The sequence below is a fragment of the Artemia franciscana genome, chromosome 10 (assembly GCF_032884065.1).
Source record: "Artemia franciscana chromosome 10, ASM3288406v1, whole genome shotgun sequence".
NCBI lineage: Eukaryota > Metazoa > Arthropoda > Branchiopoda > Anostraca > Artemiidae > Artemia > Artemia franciscana.
The window spans coordinates 37919696-37938984 of record NC_088872.1 but is presented as its reverse complement, the minus strand read 5'-3'; the positions used below and the strand labels follow the sequence as shown (position 1 = coordinate 37938984).

At 36.7% G+C, this 19289-nt stretch overlaps 1 protein-coding gene across 3 annotated transcripts in view; it reads right to left on the bottom strand.

Annotated features, from left to right (window-relative positions):
• LOC136032165 (triple functional domain protein-like) overlaps nt 1-19289 on the bottom strand; it is a 393821-nt gene that overhangs the window by 311224 nt on the left and 63308 nt on the right. For all 3 annotated transcript variants that reach the window (XM_065712353.1, XM_065712354.1, XM_065712355.1), the window contains exon 12: nt 8795-8986. In XM_065712353.1, the coding sequence (XP_065568425.1) occupies nt 8795-8986 (192 nt within the window). The remainder of the gene's footprint in view (nt 1-8794; nt 8987-19289) is intronic.

The window sequence follows — 19289 nt, the reverse complement described above, 5'->3', positions numbered from 1 at the left end:
ACCTATACCATTTTGACAACCTGGATGCGTTTAATTATTTTGATTTAGTCCAACCATAGCACTAGTAGTAGCAGTAGTATAAGTAGAAACAGTAACAAAAGTGGTTGTAATTTTAGTAGCAGCGGAAGTTTTAAATTAAAACGCTGAAATGTTGCTGAGACATTGCTGAAAACCCCTTTGATAACCCAAATGAAGATAGCCTGTTTTCATTTAGTTAACTATTCCCCTCAAAATGTCCTGAAAGCTCTAAACAATTCGTTAGATACTGCTGATACGTCCTTTTGACAACCTGCATCCGTATAGCGCATTTTGATTTAGTGAAATGCCACCCGTACCATACTCTGAAAGTTTTACCTTATACCCTTAGAATTAGCAACAGTTGATACTTTAAACCGTTTCTGAGATATTGCTTATACGCTGTTTTGATAGGCTGCATGCACATAATATGTTTTAATTTATTTCAACGTCCCCCTCTACAACCCTTGAAAATTCCACAGTAATACCAGTAGCCTTAGTAATAGTAGCATGTGTAGCAGCAACAATAGTAGTACTACCACTACTACTAGTAGCAGTAGTAGTAGCATGCAGATAGTGCCTTTTTACACGGTCAAAATTACCCCAACATGCCGGTGAAAGTTTTAACTTAATACTCTAAGCTGTTCCTGAAATAATTAATTATTTATTAATTTATTAATAATTTATTAATTAATAAGCTGTTCCTGAAATGAATTAATACGCCCCTTTTACAGCCTGCATCCACATAGCGTCTTTCGAATAGATTCAACATTCCCCTTAGAATTTCTGAAAATTTTCTCCTTAATACTATTAGCTTTAATAGAACATTAGTCGTAGCAATAAAAGCAATCGTATTAACATGCATGTAGTACCTTTTTGTTGGTTCAACATTCCCCTAAACAAGCACTTACAGTTTGTATTGAATACTATAAGTGGCTCCTCAGGTATTGCTCATCTGTCCTTTTGACAACCTGCATGCACATAGAGTGTTTCATAATTTAGTTAAAACTCCACCTAGAGACTCCGTGAGAGTTTCACCTTAATACCATTAGTCTCAGCAGTAGCAGTATTAGTAGTAGTAGTGTGCCCACAATGTCTTTTGGTTAGTTCAACATTTCCTCAGTATACCCTAGAAGTTTCAACTTAATGCCCCAAACGGTCACTAAAATATCACTAATAGACCCTTTTAATAATTAAAATGCAAATAATGAGTTTTGATTTAGTTCAACATCCTTCTGAACATTCCCTGAAACCTTCACCATAATACCCTTAGCCTCAGTAGTAGTAATAATAGTAGTAGTAGTAGTAGTAGCAGCATTAGTAACAGTTTCCAAATACCGCCATTAGTTTTTTTTTTTTAATATAATATACCCTGAAAATTTCAACTTAATACACTAAGCAGTTCCTAGGGCATCGCTGATACGGCCTTTTTGGGTTATCATCCTCTCAACATTCCCTGTAATTCTCACCTTAAAACATTAGCTAGAGTAGTAGTAGTAGCAGTAGTATTTGTTATCAAACAGTTCGTGGTAACGAACTGTAGTAAGGAGCGACCCGGCTCAATAGTAACCAAAACTCTAAAAAATGGAATTTTGATACCAATAGCTATATCAAAAGAATCGCATTTCAATGCTGGTTTTAAATATATAAGTTTCATCAAGTTTAGTCTTACCCATCAAAAGTTACGAGCCTGAGAAAATTTGCGTTATTTTAGAAAATAGGGGGAAACGCCCCCTAAAAGTCATAGAATCTTAACGAAAATCACGCCATCAGATTCAGCGTATCATAGAACCCTACTGTAGAAGTTTCGAGCTCCTATCTACAAAAATGTGGAATTTTGCATTTTTTGCCAGAAGGCAGATCAAGGATGCGTGTTTATTTGTTTTTTTTTTTTTTTTTTTTTTTTTTTTTTTTTTTTTTTTTTCCAGGGGTGATCGTATCGACCCAGTTGTCCTAGAATGTTGCAAGAGGGCTCATTCTAACGGAAATAAAAAGTTCTAGTGCCCTTTTTAAGTGACCAAAAAAATTGGAGGGCACCTAGGCCCCCTCCCACGCTAATTATTTTCCCAAAGTCAACGGATCAAAATTCTGAGATAGCCATTTTATTCAGCGTAGTCGAAAAACCTTATAACTATGTCTTTGGGGACGGCTTACTCCCCCACAGTCCCCGTGGGAGGGGCAACAAGTTACAAACTTTGACCTGTGCTTACATATAGTAATGGTTATTGGGAAGTATACAGGCGTTTTCAGGAGGATTTTTTTGGTTTGGGGGAGGGGTTGAGAAGAAGGGGATATGCTGGGGGAACTTTCCTTCGAGAATTTGTAATGGGAGAAGAAAATTTCCATGAAGGGAGAGCAGGATTTACTAGCATTATTTAAAAAAAAAAAACAATTAAAAAATAAAAGTGAAAAAGCTTTTTCAGCTGGAAGTAAGGAACAGCAATAAAACTTAAAACAAACAGAAATTATTACCCATATGAGGGGCTCACCTCCTTCTAATACCTCGCTCTTTACGCTAAAGTATTTTCGGTAATTTCAACTACTTATTCTACGGCTTTTGTGATTCAGGGGGTCATTCTTAATGAATTGGGATAAGATTTAAGCTTTAGTGTAAAGAGCGAGGTACTGACGATGGGGCGAATCCCCTCATATATGTAATAAAAACATGAGAATACAAAAGTTCTTTACGTAAGCTAATTTATAAGTTACGTAAATCTTTTACCAATAAAAAGATTCGTAAAAAATTAAAAGTTCTAGTTGCCTTTTTAATTAACCAAAAAATCGGAGGGCAACTAGGCTTCGCCCCCCCCTCTTTTTTTCTCAAAATCATTCGATCAAAATTATGAGAAAGCCATTTAGTCCCCCCCCCCCAAAAAAATATGCAAATTTAGTTTTGATTATTCCTCTGCGGAGAGCCAAAATCAAAACATGCATTGATTCAAAAACGTTCAGAAATTAAATAAAAAAAACGAGTTTTTTAAACTGCAAGTAAGGAGCGACAGTAAAACTTAAAACGAACAGAAATTACTTCGTATATGAAAGAGGCTGCTTCCTCATCAACGCCCCGCTCTTTACGCTAAAGTTTGACTCTTTCTCTCAATTCTTCTTTATAAACAGTAAAAAACTTTAGCGTAAAGAGCGGGGCGTTGATGAGGAAGCAGCCTCTTTCATATACGAAGTAATTTCTGTTCGTTTTAAGTTTTACTGTCGCTCCTTACTTGCAGTTTAAAAAACTCGTTTTTTTTATTTAATTTATATTAATAAACCCATCTTTCTCTCTCGCTCAGTAGCAGCAGTTACAATAGTTGTAGCAGCAATAGTAGTAGCATGCAAATATTGTCTTTAGGTTAGTTCTACATCCCCCATAATACGTCTGTAAGTTTTACTTAATATTACACGCTATACTTAAGATATTGCTTACACATCCTTTTGACAGCCTGCATGTTCATAGGGTGCTTTAAATCAAACTCCCTTTGAATATTCCCTGTAATTTTCCACTTCATACACTTAGACTTAGCAGTATGTAGTAGGAGCAGTACTAATTGCAGTAGTAGAAGCAGCAGTAGCAGCATGCAGATATTACTTTTTGGTCCGTTGAGCACCCCGGTTATCATGCCCTGGAAGTTTCAGCTTTATACTGTATGCCGTTCCTAAGATATTGCTGATACAGCCTTTTGACAACACCCTTTAGGAGGTGAATGGAGTTCTTCCAGAATGAGGCAGACTCTGTCTGCTGACCACGTGCCTCTGGATAAAGGGTCTCTCCCGTAACAAAACACTCTAATCAGGGCGGCCTATATCAGTGCCTAGGTGTAACCTAGCTCTAATCAAATTCCAGGCCTAGGGTCGGTTGGGCTGACCCTCCACCCGAAAATTAAGTGCTACGAAAAGTGACAAAATAGCCTCGGACACGGACTCCCTTTTAAGCTCAGTCGATCGAGAAGCTGTCTGGCGGATTCTAGAGTTGAATGGCCTACCCAAGAAATATCGCAGACTTCTCAAGGCGCTGCGCCATCGTATGGAGAGCTTTGTACAAGTAAAGGGCCGACGCAGCCAGTTCTTTCAAACTACGACAGGCTCAAATTCGGAGATCGTACCATCACAGATGCTGATTTTGCTGATGACTTGGCCATTCTGGCGGACTCCATAGAGCAGCTGCTGGAAGCGCTCCGAATTCTACGGGAAGAGGCTGCCAAAGTAGGACTGCATATAAACTGGAACAAAACTAAAATTATGGCCATGGACTCGTCTTCTCCTAGTGACTAACTTCTACTAACTCTCCAGTTAGTCTGGACAGCACCATGACATCGAAGTTGTTCAAGAGTTCACTTACTTTGGCTACATAATTTCTTCGGATGGCTAACTTCTCCCTGAGCTGCAAGAGAGATTATCCAAAGAATCTTCTTCCATGGGCAGATTGAACCATCACCTCTGGCGAAAACCGAAAATCAGTCGTACAACGAAACTGCGGATCTTCAACGCCCTAGCCGGCTCTGTGATGCTTTACGGAGCTGAGACATGGTAAGCATCAGCTACAACCCTCAAGGAAGTCGAAGTGTTTCAGTCGAAGAGCCTGAAGAGGATCGAAGGCCTACGATTGTCCAATTTCGTCAGCAATGAGAAGCTTCTGCAGCTCACAAAGCAATCTCGGTTTTCGACTCAAGCAGACGAGCGAACTTTACGATGATCTAGGCACCTGCTTCGAATGCCACCACGTCTACCCACAACGATCTACGACTTCGACTCTACCAAAGCCAGTTGGAAACGACCTCACGGCCGACCGAAGAAACGTTGGTACGACAGCCTATCCGAGTTCCTGACGATGGCAAACATCACACCGGGCGAAGCGCAAATACTTGCCATGGACCAAACCAGATGGAGAGGCAGACGTCACTCTCTGCGCCGAGCAGCACCCGACAGGAGACATAAGTCAAAGTAAGTAAGCAAGTCCATATTGTGACTTTTGATTTAATTCACCCCCCTCCCTTCTCAACATGTGGTGCAGAATCAAAGTCGTTTACAAAAAATGAGACCTGTTTTGATGTCTTAAAAAAAATATATAGCTAATAAAAATAGCACGTCATGGATGAATATAACCAGCTTTGTTTCCTGTATTGTTTGTTTAAATAGCGGCTTCCTTAGCCCTATCTACACAACCGACATTTCAACCAGAAAAGCGAAAAAAATAGAATTTTTCGCGCTGCTAATTGATAAAGGAACATTTTTCTTCCAAAATCCCTTGTCCACACTAGCCCACTTTGGTTTAATCTACTTACAATGAAAGTTTCATGTCGACTGAAGAAAAAAGGTGCAGAATCAAAGTCGTTTACAAAAAAAAGAGACCTGTTTTGATGCCTTAAAAAAAATATATAGCTAATAAAAATAGCACGTCATGGATGAATATAACCAGCTTTGTTTCCTGTATTGTTTGTTTAAATAGCGGCTTCCTTAGCCCTATCTACACAACCGACATTTCAACCAGAAAAGCGAAAAAAATAGAATTTTTCGCGCTGCTAATTGATAAAGGAACATTTTTCTTCCAAAATCCCTTGTCCACACTAGCCCCCTTTGGTTTAATCTACTTACAATGAAAGTTTCATGTCGACTGAAGAAAAAACTATGCTCTGCCTATTTTGGAGTGTTACCAAGCGATAGAGCCAAATTCTTTTCTAAATACTTTCCCTTCTTAGGTTCATTTTGCCCAGTAAATTACAAGCCAATCAGAGACAAAATAAAGTTGAGTCTGTTTTAGGCGTTAGAAATCAATACAACACAAAATATTTTTAGTAGTCTTGTCTTCATTGAGCCTGTCTTAATGCCCTGTAAGTTCAAGCCAATCGAAGGAAACAAGCTTGTTGGCCCAGTTTCAGCCCTCAAACATCGATACAACCAAACTTCAAAACAACTTGCTTTAAATGAAGCCTACTCAGTCTTATCAACATGCCCTGCTAGCTTTAAGCTTATCAGAGACGAATCAGATTTTGGACCCCTTTTCGGGCATCAGGTATCAACGTAGCTAAAATCAGTTTCATATTTGTGTCTTTAAAAATTATATTTCACTCCTTTCAAAAAAGTTCTGTTCTTATTTTACTTTTTTTACAGTTAATACTTAGAACTGTGCTCCAGGAAAAAGTTCATTTCTCCATCGTTATTAATTCAAATTACTTTTTGATCTTCTGTTATTCTTATACCAGTCGTGGATTTATAGCTTCGATTTAAGCAAGCCTAAATTGAAGCATGGTTCAAGAACAAGGCACATTCAACACAACAAGTTATATACATTGTCGGGTGGTAGACTATAAGAGAAAGGAAAAACATTGCTCCTCTTTTCTAGCGAGACGAAGCGATACAACCTATTTTCGTTTTTCACTATAAACATATCTGTAAATAACTTGCAATTTCCGTGATTTTACGGCCTTTGTCCCATGGATTTTGGTACCCCGGGTTATCATATCGAAGGCACAACTTGTTTTCCAACTGTTGTACAAGGAATATTATTACGCATGTTTTAATTTGACGCACTAAAAAATTTTCTATCTGAAATATATCCATAGTTAATTCGAAAAAGCTAAAAAGGTGTAGGCCATAAAATTTGCTATAGTTCTGCAAAATGTCTTACCGTTAGACAATATTCCTTCACTTCCATTTTAACCAGTACATTATTTACATTAATCTACTGATCAGGTACAAGGACACAATAGCAGGTTCACAACATGGGACAAGTATTACTGATGCGAGAAAAATTTCCCAAACAAACTTCCGGACATTAGGTGAAAATATTACTAGGATCAATTTGGCACCCATTAACGGTCTTGTTTCTGTTTCTTATGTTTACAGAAAGTCGTTAGACAATTTATCTAGGTGTCAGTCAAACAAGGTTCGATGAATTCCTCAACTATACAAGTTGAAAACAACAAACATTTAAATTCGAAAAGTTGACAAATTAATCAATAGATTAATTGGAACGTCAAGACAAAAGCAGTTTTTCTCTGTTTCCAGTAATAGATGTAAATCACTTTACTAATAAAGATATACTGGGAAATGTATCCAAGCCTCGGCATTTTCAACTCAATTCCTACCGGATAATAACTATATCGAAATATCTTTTAACTCAGCTTAAACTATTTTCCTTTTTTAATTTTTACAAGTTTTCCAGATTGTATAATCTTTCTACTCTAAATCAGTAAATAAAGGTAATGATATTTGACTGAACGCATGACACTTTGAATAGTTTATCTGACAGAAAAAAAAGATATTCTACAAATAAAAAACTTTAAAACACAAACATTGCGTCTCAACGAAAAATATGATATTTAAATTGACAATTTGATATTATCCTCAAGTCCACCTTTACGTTAGGGGGAGCGGGCGCCCCCTTGCCCCCCACATGAATCCGCCAGTGCGTAGAGTTCGTTACCACGAACAGTTCGACTAACAAAATTACTATGATTTATGTAGGAAGCAATTTGCTTAAAATGATGAGACTTATTAAACTAGATGATGCAGTAAATACAAGAGAACAGTGAGATTTTAGGAAGGGGAGATAAGACGCTGAAAAAATATTCATTCTTAGATTAATATCAGAGTCATCTGATAACTATCTGAATAATTGAAGCCCGTAAGGCCTAAATTTCGCAGATTATGAACAGGCATTTTACTTAGCTGTAAGAAAACCTTGAGGCCCTACCCTTAAACTGTATATAATATAACTAGGTTACAGTAATCACTACAATATACGAGGATATTATTGCTGCGGTAAAGGTAAGAGGTTAGGTTAATTTTTCACGGGGTGTCAAATCAGCCGTTAGGCAGGGCTATGTTGCATCCCCATTTACATGCATTATTTTCATTGACTTTGTCTTAATCCCTAGACTTAGATCATGCGTATGAGTTAGAAGTCCTTGATAGAAATGTTATCAAAATAAATGAATTCCTAGAGGCTCTGAGAATTCAGGGTGTAAGAATAGGTTTGAAAATTAATGTCAATAACACTAGGCCACTTAAATTAGGAATAAAAAAGGAGGACAACGTGAGTTTAGAAAATAAGACCCTTGATCACGTGGTTAAGAAAGATAAGATAGATGTTGTCGAGGAGAATCTTAGTTAGTTTGATTTCCAAAATGTATAAAAGAGATGGATGGTAGCTTCTAAAACTTTTACCTCGTTAAATACAGGTAGGAAATCGTTAAAAGCAACACACCATTCTTCGAAGGGACTCGGACGTAATATAGGGACACTCAAAATGAATTGAATAGCTTTTTCAGCAATTTAGGACCACAAAACGATTCCATAAAACAATTCTGTTGCACTAAAAAAAGGACTATACTTCGAACTCAATCCCTTATTAAAATAGCTTCGGACACAAGTAGAAGCAGAATTACATTCAAGAGGGGATGAAAGAGAAAAAATACACCAGCAAAACAATCATCAGCAGAATGACCAGAGTATCGGCATCAATAGCAGTTCTAAGGAAGCGACCAATAAGGAAAGAGATGAAGCAGTCGAATGGTTTGGGAGGTCCAAAAAGCAGCCAAGGCAAGTGTATATGCAGGCCATGAATGCTATAATGATTAAAGATTTTAGTTATTATTTTCTTTCTTTGCAGGAGAACAAAGTGGATTGAAAAAATACTATCCTTGTAACCAGATTAGCATCGATATAAAGAAAACCCCAATAGTTGAGAGATTGGGAGAAATTTGCCAAATGTGGGTCAAGGCTAAAAAAAAAACAGAGCTAGTCAAATGTTAACAATGTTAAACTAATTTGAGCGTGATCTTACCTCCTTTTCATGCGTAAAAAATAGAACAGCAATTTCCAGAAGACGACGCCTTTGCTCTACTCTGCTAGCAAAGCTTGAAACATGAGACTCTAGGTCACGAGCCACGGCGTATATTTCATTTGGGTTGCATTCACCGGTCTGCGCAAGCTCATCTGCAGCCGCCAAAAGCTTTTCAGCATTTGTGTAAGTGTTCTTGAAAATAAAAGATTTATAATCATTATAGTAATTAAGTCAAATAAGAAAAAAAAACCGAACGACTATCCTTACAGCCTGGGAGACAGTTTTTCTGGTCTGAGCTTATTATTAATAAAATTTGGTGTAAACAAATGTGGCTAAAATTATATTTAATTCTAATGAAAAGCCATATAAATTAGTTTTGGCATACATCTGACAAAATAACGGTTTTTTGCGAGCAAAAAAGGAAATAATAATAATAATAATAATAGCTATGAGTGTATACGATAATTTCAAGGAAGTTTTTTTTAGACTTTCTTATATTCATTTCTATTTGTACTTGAAATATCAGTTTGGAATAGGAATTGAAATGCCCGTTTATTTTCTTTGTTTTGCCCAATCTTATCTATTTTGTCCAGACACATATGTTTTAACAACAAATATATATTTCACCAATTTTTGAGAATTTGGACAAAATCCCATGGAATCATGGGTGCAAATGATTTTCTAAAGGTGTCCTCCATCAGCCTTTTAGACCCTCCCCCCACACAAAACTACAAGTTCAAATGAAACCCGTAGCTAAAAACCAGAAAAAAAGACATTACACATAGTTTCGCTTGATAATCCCTGAAAACTTCAAAAATATCGGCAGTTCCGTTGGCATACAAGCTCCAAAGCCTACCAGAAAATCCACCAAAACCCAACCAAGTTGCACTTTATATTGAAAAAAAAGAAACCCAAATACCTTATCCTTGCGTTTAATCATCATTTGCAATAATATCCATATACAAACGTAAACTTTGAAATACTTGGAACTGCTAAGAGACTATTTCCCATTCTTGGAAACTAGATAGACTTTGGAAACAAGTCAAAACTGAAAATACCGAAGCTGTAAGTTCAAATCTATGGTACTGTACTTCGAGATCGAAGGACAGTCACTTATTGTTCAAAGCTTATTCATTAAAATCACTAAGAAGCCTCCTCAATACAAGAATGGTGTTTCAGAGTTTAATTTGCTTTTCAGAGATTTTTCATAGTTTACAATGACTACCTCTTTCCATCAAAGTGAGAGCATTGTAATGTATGTGCCTGTTCCTGAGTACAAAACTTAAGTTTCACACGTATCAGTCAGATTTGTACAAAAATTGGATGCCCAATACGAAGCCGACAAGGTGGTATCAAGGGAGGTGGGGTAGGGATACCAAGTTTAACCCCCCCCAACCTTCGCCGAAATTTTGTCTAACTCGTAGAAACTTACCAGAAATGCATATAAACAAACTTTTTACGCGTCTGTAAGTTTTTTGTAACTTATGTGAAAAATATATCCCCCTCCCCATCCTCGAACAAAATCCTGGATACATCCATGGTGGCTGGTCATAAAATTTTGTTTGATATTACACATTTTTCAGTTCGGGAAGTCATTACACGGATAAAGGCAAGTTATTTTGTCCATTTCAACGAGAGAGGTTATAAACTAAAACCCCCTCCAAGGTAATTCGGATAAGTCAAATGCATAAAATAGGCTTTGGGCAGCTGTAGTTTGAACCTTTTAATTTAGAAGAAAATATTGGAGCATATTGTGTTCTGAATTTTGAGAATTTATGGTTTTCACAGAGGGTTTGGTGGTCTCTCAGACATCATTGAACTCTACATATAATTAGTCTAATTAATAGAACTTAAATACCCACATAGTGTGTTCCTTTTGATATTTCATAGGCAGCGCAATAGCGCTACCTAAGCAACGAGCGACGTGGGCACAACGTATTACTTATTTAATTTTTTTGTTAGTTTTTTTTTTGTTCTCGACCAGGGTACTTCATATTGACAGAGATGTCGCAGTAACTTTTAAAAAGGTTCATTCGATTGGAAATTGAAAGGGCTAGAGCCTTTTTAATTCTTCGAAAGTGATTGGAGGGGTTTCAGTCACTGAGGGGTTTTCAGTGACTGAAACCCCTCCAACGCCCACCATCTCCCCAAACACATCGAATCAAAATTTTGAGATTTTCATTTTGTTCAACATAGTTGAAAGGTCCGGAGATTATGTATTTGAGAAAATCCTCCTATAGCCTCCAGGGCAAGGGTTGTAAATTATGCCCTGGGCCATATAAGGTTTATACTGAAAAGGTGATTGTATAAACTTCGGAAGGGGCTTGTTGGATTGCTCATGAGAAGTTTAAATACCCTTTTGGAGATTCAGATTGATCGGAGGGTGCATAAACCCCCCCACACACCTCGTATTTTACCAAAATGTATCTGATAGAAATTTTGAAATGGCCATTTGTTGTCTTAGATACTTCGAAAAGAGCTCAATCGATTGGAAATTGAAATAGCAGTAGTGATCGCCCTATGGATTCGACAAGTGCCCTACCCCTTGGAGTCCCAGTCCCGACACTTATTTTAACTTATTCAAGGTGCAGGTGCATGTTATATAATAGGAAATTATATAATATAATAGGAATAGGAATAATAGGAAATTATATAATATAATAGGAATAGGAATAATAGGAAATGTTTTCTAAGAGATAGATGTGTCTGTTACGCAAGAGGGAATGTTTACTAAGAAATGCAATTTCATGTTAGGTAATAGGAAACGGTTAGTTATGCAAATGTTACGTTATAGAGAATATTTTCTAAGAGATGCAGATGAAAGTTACGTCACAGAGAATGTTTAGTTGTGCAAATATTACGTAAAGGGCGTGTTAGAGTCCACTAGTCAAGCGGGGGACAAGATCGTTTTTACATGACTTTTCAAGATCTTTCAAGACATCTTTTTAAGAAATTTTTCTAAAAGGCGTTTTATCAAGACGCTTCAAAATGTTTCAAGGCGTTTTTTAAAGACATTTTTTCTTCGAGACATTTTTCAAGACGTGTCAAGATATTTAGAAACTTAAAAAACAATTTCTTCGAGACGTTTTTCGAGACCATTCAAGACATTTCACGACATTTTAAAGACATTTTTCTTCAAGATCTTTTTCCTAATGATTCCTTTACTTCGTACGTAATAGGGAATGTTTACCAGTATTAAGGATGACGCCTTCACACGTGACTTGCTTCTTCAGGGCATGTGCGGAGTCCCCACTTGTAACTCTGCACAGCACACAAGGGGGATGATACAAAATACTTTATGATATTTCATTTTCTTTCAAGAGGTTTTTCTCAGGGAACCTTTATATTCCGAAGAATTTATGTCTACATTAGGATTCGAAAGGAATTTCCCCTCTATGGAATGGAGCGTTAACCAGTTGGACTATGAAAACCTTTCTAATATTTTGATTCGCGTGATACTTTCTACATGATAAGCTGTTTCCAAATTGGAGAATTCACTGTCTCGCATACAAGAACTATTAAATCGACTGACATGCAGGAGGAACATCGATTACTAGAGGTTGGTCACACTTGAAGTGCACCTGCCTGTGAAGTAATGCTTTAGAGAGTATATTCAGATATTAGGGATTATTCTTGGCGCATTTTTTATTAATAGAATCTGATACTCTATTGAAACTTAAATGTTCTATCAGAGATGAAATGGCAACCTTCATATATGATCAACAGTCTTTTCTTTTCCTCCTCACTATACTGAATTTAGCACATATATTAGAGCCATTCTTGGACGAGCACACCTGTGCTTATAGACTAAAAGATGTTTAAATTGCCTAAATGATTACGTATCGAAGTTTTATTCTGGAACATAAAATCTAAAGAATTAGGACTTTTGTACATACAAACTTTTTTAACAAAAGCAAATTTACAAGCACTGCTAAAACTCTGAAAAAATTAGTTAAAGCAAATCAAACGAAAAAAACAAAACATAAAAGGCTTATGAAGGAGAAAATATAATCCATGAATTAAAAAAAGGTGGACAGCCTAGCAACCAACCTAGCATTTAATCCCACACAGGCCCCAAACATCCCATTCCACCAGGGCCCTAGGAACCAATTCCAATGGCACCCTAGAAAGAAATTCCCGCGGGAAGGGGGGTTGTTATTAGAGGTAAATTTAAGCAAAATTAAGAGGTATCTCTGAGAGGTTCTAATGAAAAAGCATCGTTTCTTTGACTAAGTGATAGATTTCAGCCCCCCGCCGCCTAAAAATTGTTTTAACACCACCCACCTTAATTTTAAGCTGTAGAACATGTTAGTCTTAGCAATTCACGCCACCATGACAATATATGGCCCGTGGCATCCCTTTGAAACATAAAATCCTTCCGAATGCATTTTTATCAGAAACTATTGACAATACTCATAATTCTACCTTTTTTCTACCAAACTTCAACTGTAATTCTATTCGAAACCACTGATACTAATCTCCTAAGACATAAACATAAATCTCTACAAATCATTGACATTACTCGCAAGTCTACCAAAATTCTACCGAAATTCAACTGTAATTCTACTCAAAGCCACTGATGCTACTCTCTTAAATGTTACTGGTACAGAACCTCCTCTGGCACCCTTCTTGATGCCCTCCACGGCAATTCACACCACCATGGCAATATGTGGCTGGTCCGTGGCATCCCTGTATAACAAATTATATTTCCTAAGACATTCTCCAGATACTTTTTTGATAGAATTATGCTGAAAGTCCACTGATTAGTGTTTTGCAATTAACCCCCCAAACGTGATACATCATCTTAAGTCACACCATCGTGGCAACATGTGTCTGGCACTTGGTACCCCTGGGATAAATATTATCATCCCTAAGACATTTTCAGATGTTTTCTTGTTAAAAATCATGCATTTAATCAAATGGTTAATGTTTTCGCAACCCGTCCCGAATGTGATACACCATGTCAATTCACAACGCCGTGCCATACTAGAACTGCTCCTCTGACACCCCCGGTCCCCTCATCATTCTTAAGGCATTTTCAAGATACTTTTTGTTAAAATCCTGCATTAAATCAATTGGTTCATGTTTTTCCAAGCAAAACCTCCATGATACACAATGCCATTTCACGCCACCGTGCCACACCATGCCAGGACCTCTTGTACACCCCATCATTCCTAAGGCATTTCAAGATTTTTTGGATTCTGCTCCCCCTGCTTCTGACCCAAGTTACAACGGTTCCGCCCCCAGTTCTGCTGGCTTCTAGCCCGGTTTAACCGGGTTTCCATTATGTCCACTCCGATCCCAGTTCCAAATCCAGCACCGGTTGTGTCAGTTCCATATTCCCCACTTCTGACCTCCGATTCCACAATTCTGATCCGGCAAGTTCCGCTCTACGTTCCGTCGATTCCAAGATTTTGGATGCGGCTGTCTCCGTGGTAATCTATGGCTGACAAATGGCACCCCTCTGGCGCTCATTATCACGCCTAAAGGTTTTTCAACGTTTCTCCCACAAAAACAACTTCATAAACTAAAAATGACCATTATTTTTTATTGTTCAAACAGCGGAAACTTGTCATTTCATTGATAGGTTGCAATATTATATGGTAATTCCCAGTCTGTGACACTGAATGACTAGCGGGTGGCACCCTCTCGCGTGCATTATCACACCTAAAGCTTTTTTAGACATTTTCCTCCTACAACATCCGTTTACACTAGAATTGGCCGTTTAAACTTAATGATAAATCCCCAATAACATCTCTTCTGATTACACCTGACAATCGAGGCCAGCCTGGCGCAATGTACCAGCCCTATGACACCATCCGGCGCATATTCTAAGAAATTACAAATTCTAATACAAAATTCAAAATACTTATTACAAAAATAAAATAATTCTTACAAAAATACATCCTAAAAGATCACAAATTCTTCTTACAAAACACTTTTTACGATGCAAAAAATAATTACTACAAAACCAAAAATACATCCTAAACAATCACAGACTTTTCTTACAAAATACAAAAAAAAATCTTAAAAAACAAAAAAAAATCCTAAACAATCACAAATGTTCTCACGAAATACTTGTTACAAAACTAAAATACACACTGAAAAAAACACTTTTTACAAAACAAAAATAATTCTTACAAATCAAAAATGCATAAAAAAAAGCAAAAACAAAACTTTTGAAATATTTTTTTGTTTTGTAACTAGTACTTCTAATAAAAAATAATTCTTACAAAACAAAAAAAAATCCTAAGAAATTCGAAATTCTTACAAAACTAAAATACATCCTAAACAATCACAAACTCTTCTTACAAAATATAAAATACTTGTTAAAAACAAAAAAATTCTTCAAAATTTAGTTTTTTGTGATGTATTTTTGTTTTGCAAGAATGACTTTTCTAGCCTTTCAAGCAAGTATTTGCATTTTGTAAAAAGAATTTGTGATCTTTTAGAATGTATTTTTGTTTAGTAAGAATTATTTTTTGTTTTGTAAGAAGTATTTTTTGTTTTTTAACAAGTATTTTGTATTTTGTAACAACATTATGTGATTGTTTAGGATATATTTTCGTTTGTAACAAGTATTTTATATTTTGTAAGAATAGTGTGATTGTTTAGGGTGTATTTTTAAGATATATTTTGTTTTGTAAGAATTATTTTTGCTTTGTCAGAAGTATTTTTTTATGAAGTGTTTTGTATTTTGTAAATAGTATTCTGTATTTTGTAAGAACAATCTGTGATTTTTTATATATTTTTGTTTTGTAAGAATTATTAAGGTGTGTTTTTGTTTTGTAAGAATTTTTTTTTGTTTTATAAGAAATATTTTTTTAATTTTTTTGAGAATTTGTGATTTCTTAGGATGTATTTTCTGCTTTGTAAGAAGAATTTGTCATCTTTCAGGATGTATTTTTGTTTTGTAAGAATTTTTTTGTTCTGTTATAAATGTTTTGTGTTTTGCGACAAGAATTTATGATTTCTTAGGATATGCGCTGGATGTTGTCAAAGGGCTGATGCAATTTGCCACGCTGGCCTCAATTGCCAGGAGACATCAGAAGATGCGTTATTGGGGGTTTTTCATTAAATTTAAACGACCGATTCTAGTGTAAACGGATCTTTCGGCAGGAAAGTGTTTAGCAAAATGCTTTAGGTGTTTATAAAACACCTAAAGCAAAATGCTTTAGGTGTGATAATGACGCCAAAGGGTATCACATGTTAGTCATTGAGTGTCATAGACTGGGAACCGTCATGGAACATTGCAACCTTTACTATGAAATGGGAAGTTTCCGCTGTTCGAATAAAAAAAACCGGGGTAATTTTTATTTTATACAGTTATTTTTGTGGGGAACAGGTTGAAAAACCATTAGGTGTGATAATTTGAGCCAGAAGGGGTGCCATTTGTCAGCCACAGATTACTACAAATCTTGGAATGGACGGAACTTGTAGCGGAATTGGCAGGATCGGAATTGTGAAATCAGAGGGCAGAAATAGGGAATCCGGAACTGACACAACCGGAACTGGATTTCGAATCGGGATCGGAGCGAACATGGTGGAAAGTAAATCGGTTGAACTGGGGTAGAAGTCAGTAGAATCAGAGGTGGAACCGTTGTAACCAGCGTCAGAAGCGGCGGGAGCTCGATTGGATATCACTTTATTTGAAAAAAAGTTCTAAAAGTGTCTTATAAACGATGAGGGGTTCTGGGGACCAGTCATGGTGTTGCAGAGCGGTGTGAAAAGACATGGTGTATTACGAAGGGTTTTCTTGCAAAAAACATAAACCAATAAATTTTAAGCATGATTTTTAACAAGAAAATATTTGAAAAATGTCTTAGGAGTGATGAGAGGGGCCAGAGGGTGTCAGAAGGCTAGTCATATTGCGGCACGGCTGTGTGTGAATTGACAAGGTGTATATCTTTGGGGGTGGGTTGCGAAAACATGAACCAATTGATTTAATGAATGATTTTTAACAAAAGAAAACATCTAGAAAATGACCTAGGAATGGTAATATGTATCAGAGGGTGCCACGGTCCAGTCGCCTATTCCCACAGTGGTGTACATTGAGATGGTGTACCACATTGGGAGGTGACTTGCGAAAACACGAATCGGTGGAATTTACGCATAATTTTAGCAAGAAAATATCTGGAGAATGTCTTAGGAAAGGCAATATATATCACAGGGATACCACGATCCAGCCATATATTCCAATGGTGATGTGAATTCCCGTGGAGGGCGTCAAGTTGAGAGATGGCTTGCAAAGACACGAATCAATGGACTTTAAATAATTTTATCAAATGAATATCTGAAAAAAGCCATTGGAATGATGAAGGGTGCCAGAGGTTGCCGTGTACCAGACACATTTAAGAGAGTAGCATCAGTGATTTTGAGTAGAGCTACAGTACAATTTCGGAAGAACTATGGTAGAATTACGAGTAATGTCAGCAATTTCTAGTGACAATTTGTCTCTGTCATCATTTAAGAGACTAGTATCAGTGGCTTTGGATAAAATCACAGAATAAGTTTAGTAGAATTATGAGTAATGTCAATAATATTTGGTAAAAGGGCCTTTGGAAAGATAATGTGTGTCACAGGGATGTCACGTACAAGCCACATTTTGTCGTGGTGGCACTAATTACTCGGCCTAACATGTCATACAGTTTGAGTTAAGGTGGGTGGTGTTAAAACAATTTTTTGGCAGTGGGAGGCTAAAATCCAACACTCAGTCGAAGAAACGATGCATTTTCATCAGAAACTCTTAAAAATAACTCTTAATATTACTTAAATTTATTTCTAATACAACACTCTCCCCCTGGAATAACTTGCTAGGGGCCCCCGACGGAAAATGTTGCAAGGGGGCCCAGCTAGAACTGGTTTCTAGGGCCTCGTCTGAATTGGTTGCTAGGACCCCGCTGGAATTGCTCACTAGGGTCCCATTGGAAGTGGTTTCTAGGGCCCGGTGGAATTGGATGTTAGGGGCCCCATTGGAATTGAATACTCGGCCCCCCGTTGGAATTGGTTGCTAAGGTTCCCACCTCTTTTTAATTCATGGTCCTTTTCGCTTATATTTTATCCTTTAAAAGACTTTTCAGATTTTGTTGTTCGTTTGTTGTGCTTTAACTGATTATTTCTGAGTTTAATAATGCTTGTATATTTTTTTATTGTTAAAATTTGTCTGTACAAAAGTCTTCATTCCTTAGATTTCTTGTTTCAGGATAAAACCTCAATGCGTAATCATTTACCCAATTGAAGCATCTAGTAACCTATGAACATAGGTATGCTCGTTCAAGAATGGCTCTAATATTTATGCTAAATTCAGTGTAGAGAAGAGGAAACAAATGACTTGGTAATATATGAAGGTGTACCATATTCTAATAAAAATGATACGCTCACTTTTATTTCATCTGTTATACCACATTCAAGTTCTAACACAGTAAAAGACTCTATTAGTAAAAAAAGCGCTAAGAGCAATCCCCAATATTATCTGATAATACTCTTTAAAGCATTACTTAACAAGCAGGTGCACTTCAAAATTAACCAAAATTCTAGTAATCGATTCCCCCCCTGCATGTCAATTATTTCAGCCATATGGGAATACACAATCCACTTAATCATTCTAGTATGTGAGACAGTGAATTCCCCGACTGGAAAACAGCTTATCATGTAGAAAGTATTACCCGAATCAAAATATTAAAAAGTTTTCATAGTCCAACTGGTTAACGCTCCATTCCATTGAGAGGAGCCCCTTTCGAATCGTAATGTGGATATAAAATATTTTGAATATAAAGGTTCCCTGAGAACGTCTTGAAAGAAAACGAAATACAAAAAAAAAGGAAAAAAATGCCTTCAAACAAAATGAAATGAAGTATTATGTGACATCCCATGGGTGCACTGTCCTCAGTTACAAGTGGGGATTCTCCACGGGCCCTGAAGAAGCAAGGCATCTGTGAATGCGTCCTCCTTAACACTAGCAAACCCATCCTATTACGTAAGAAGTAAAGAAATCATGAAGAAAAACGTCTTGAAGAAAAATGTCTTAAAAACGTCTTGAAATGTCTTCAAACATCTTGGAGAAAAATATCTTTAAAAACGTCTTGAAATGTTTTGAAATATTTAAAAAAAAAAGTCTCGGAAAAAAGAACTTGAAATGTCTTGAAACGTCTTGAAGAAAATGTCCTGAAACGTCTTGAAAAAACTTCTTGAAGAAAAATGTCTTAAGAAAATTCCCCCGTTTGATTAGTGGATTCTAATACGTTCTATTACATAACATTGGCATAACTAAACATTCCCTTTTATATAACATGCACCTGCATCTCTTAGAAAATATTCCTTATGATGTAACATGTACCTGCACCTTGAAGAAGTTTACAAAAAGTGTCAGGACAAGGATTCGAAGGGATAAACCCTTGTCGAATACATAGGGCGGAAATTACTAGGGGGCCAGTGCCCTTTTTAATAGTTGAAGTGATTGGAGGGCAACTAACCTCCTTCCCACCCCAACCATTTC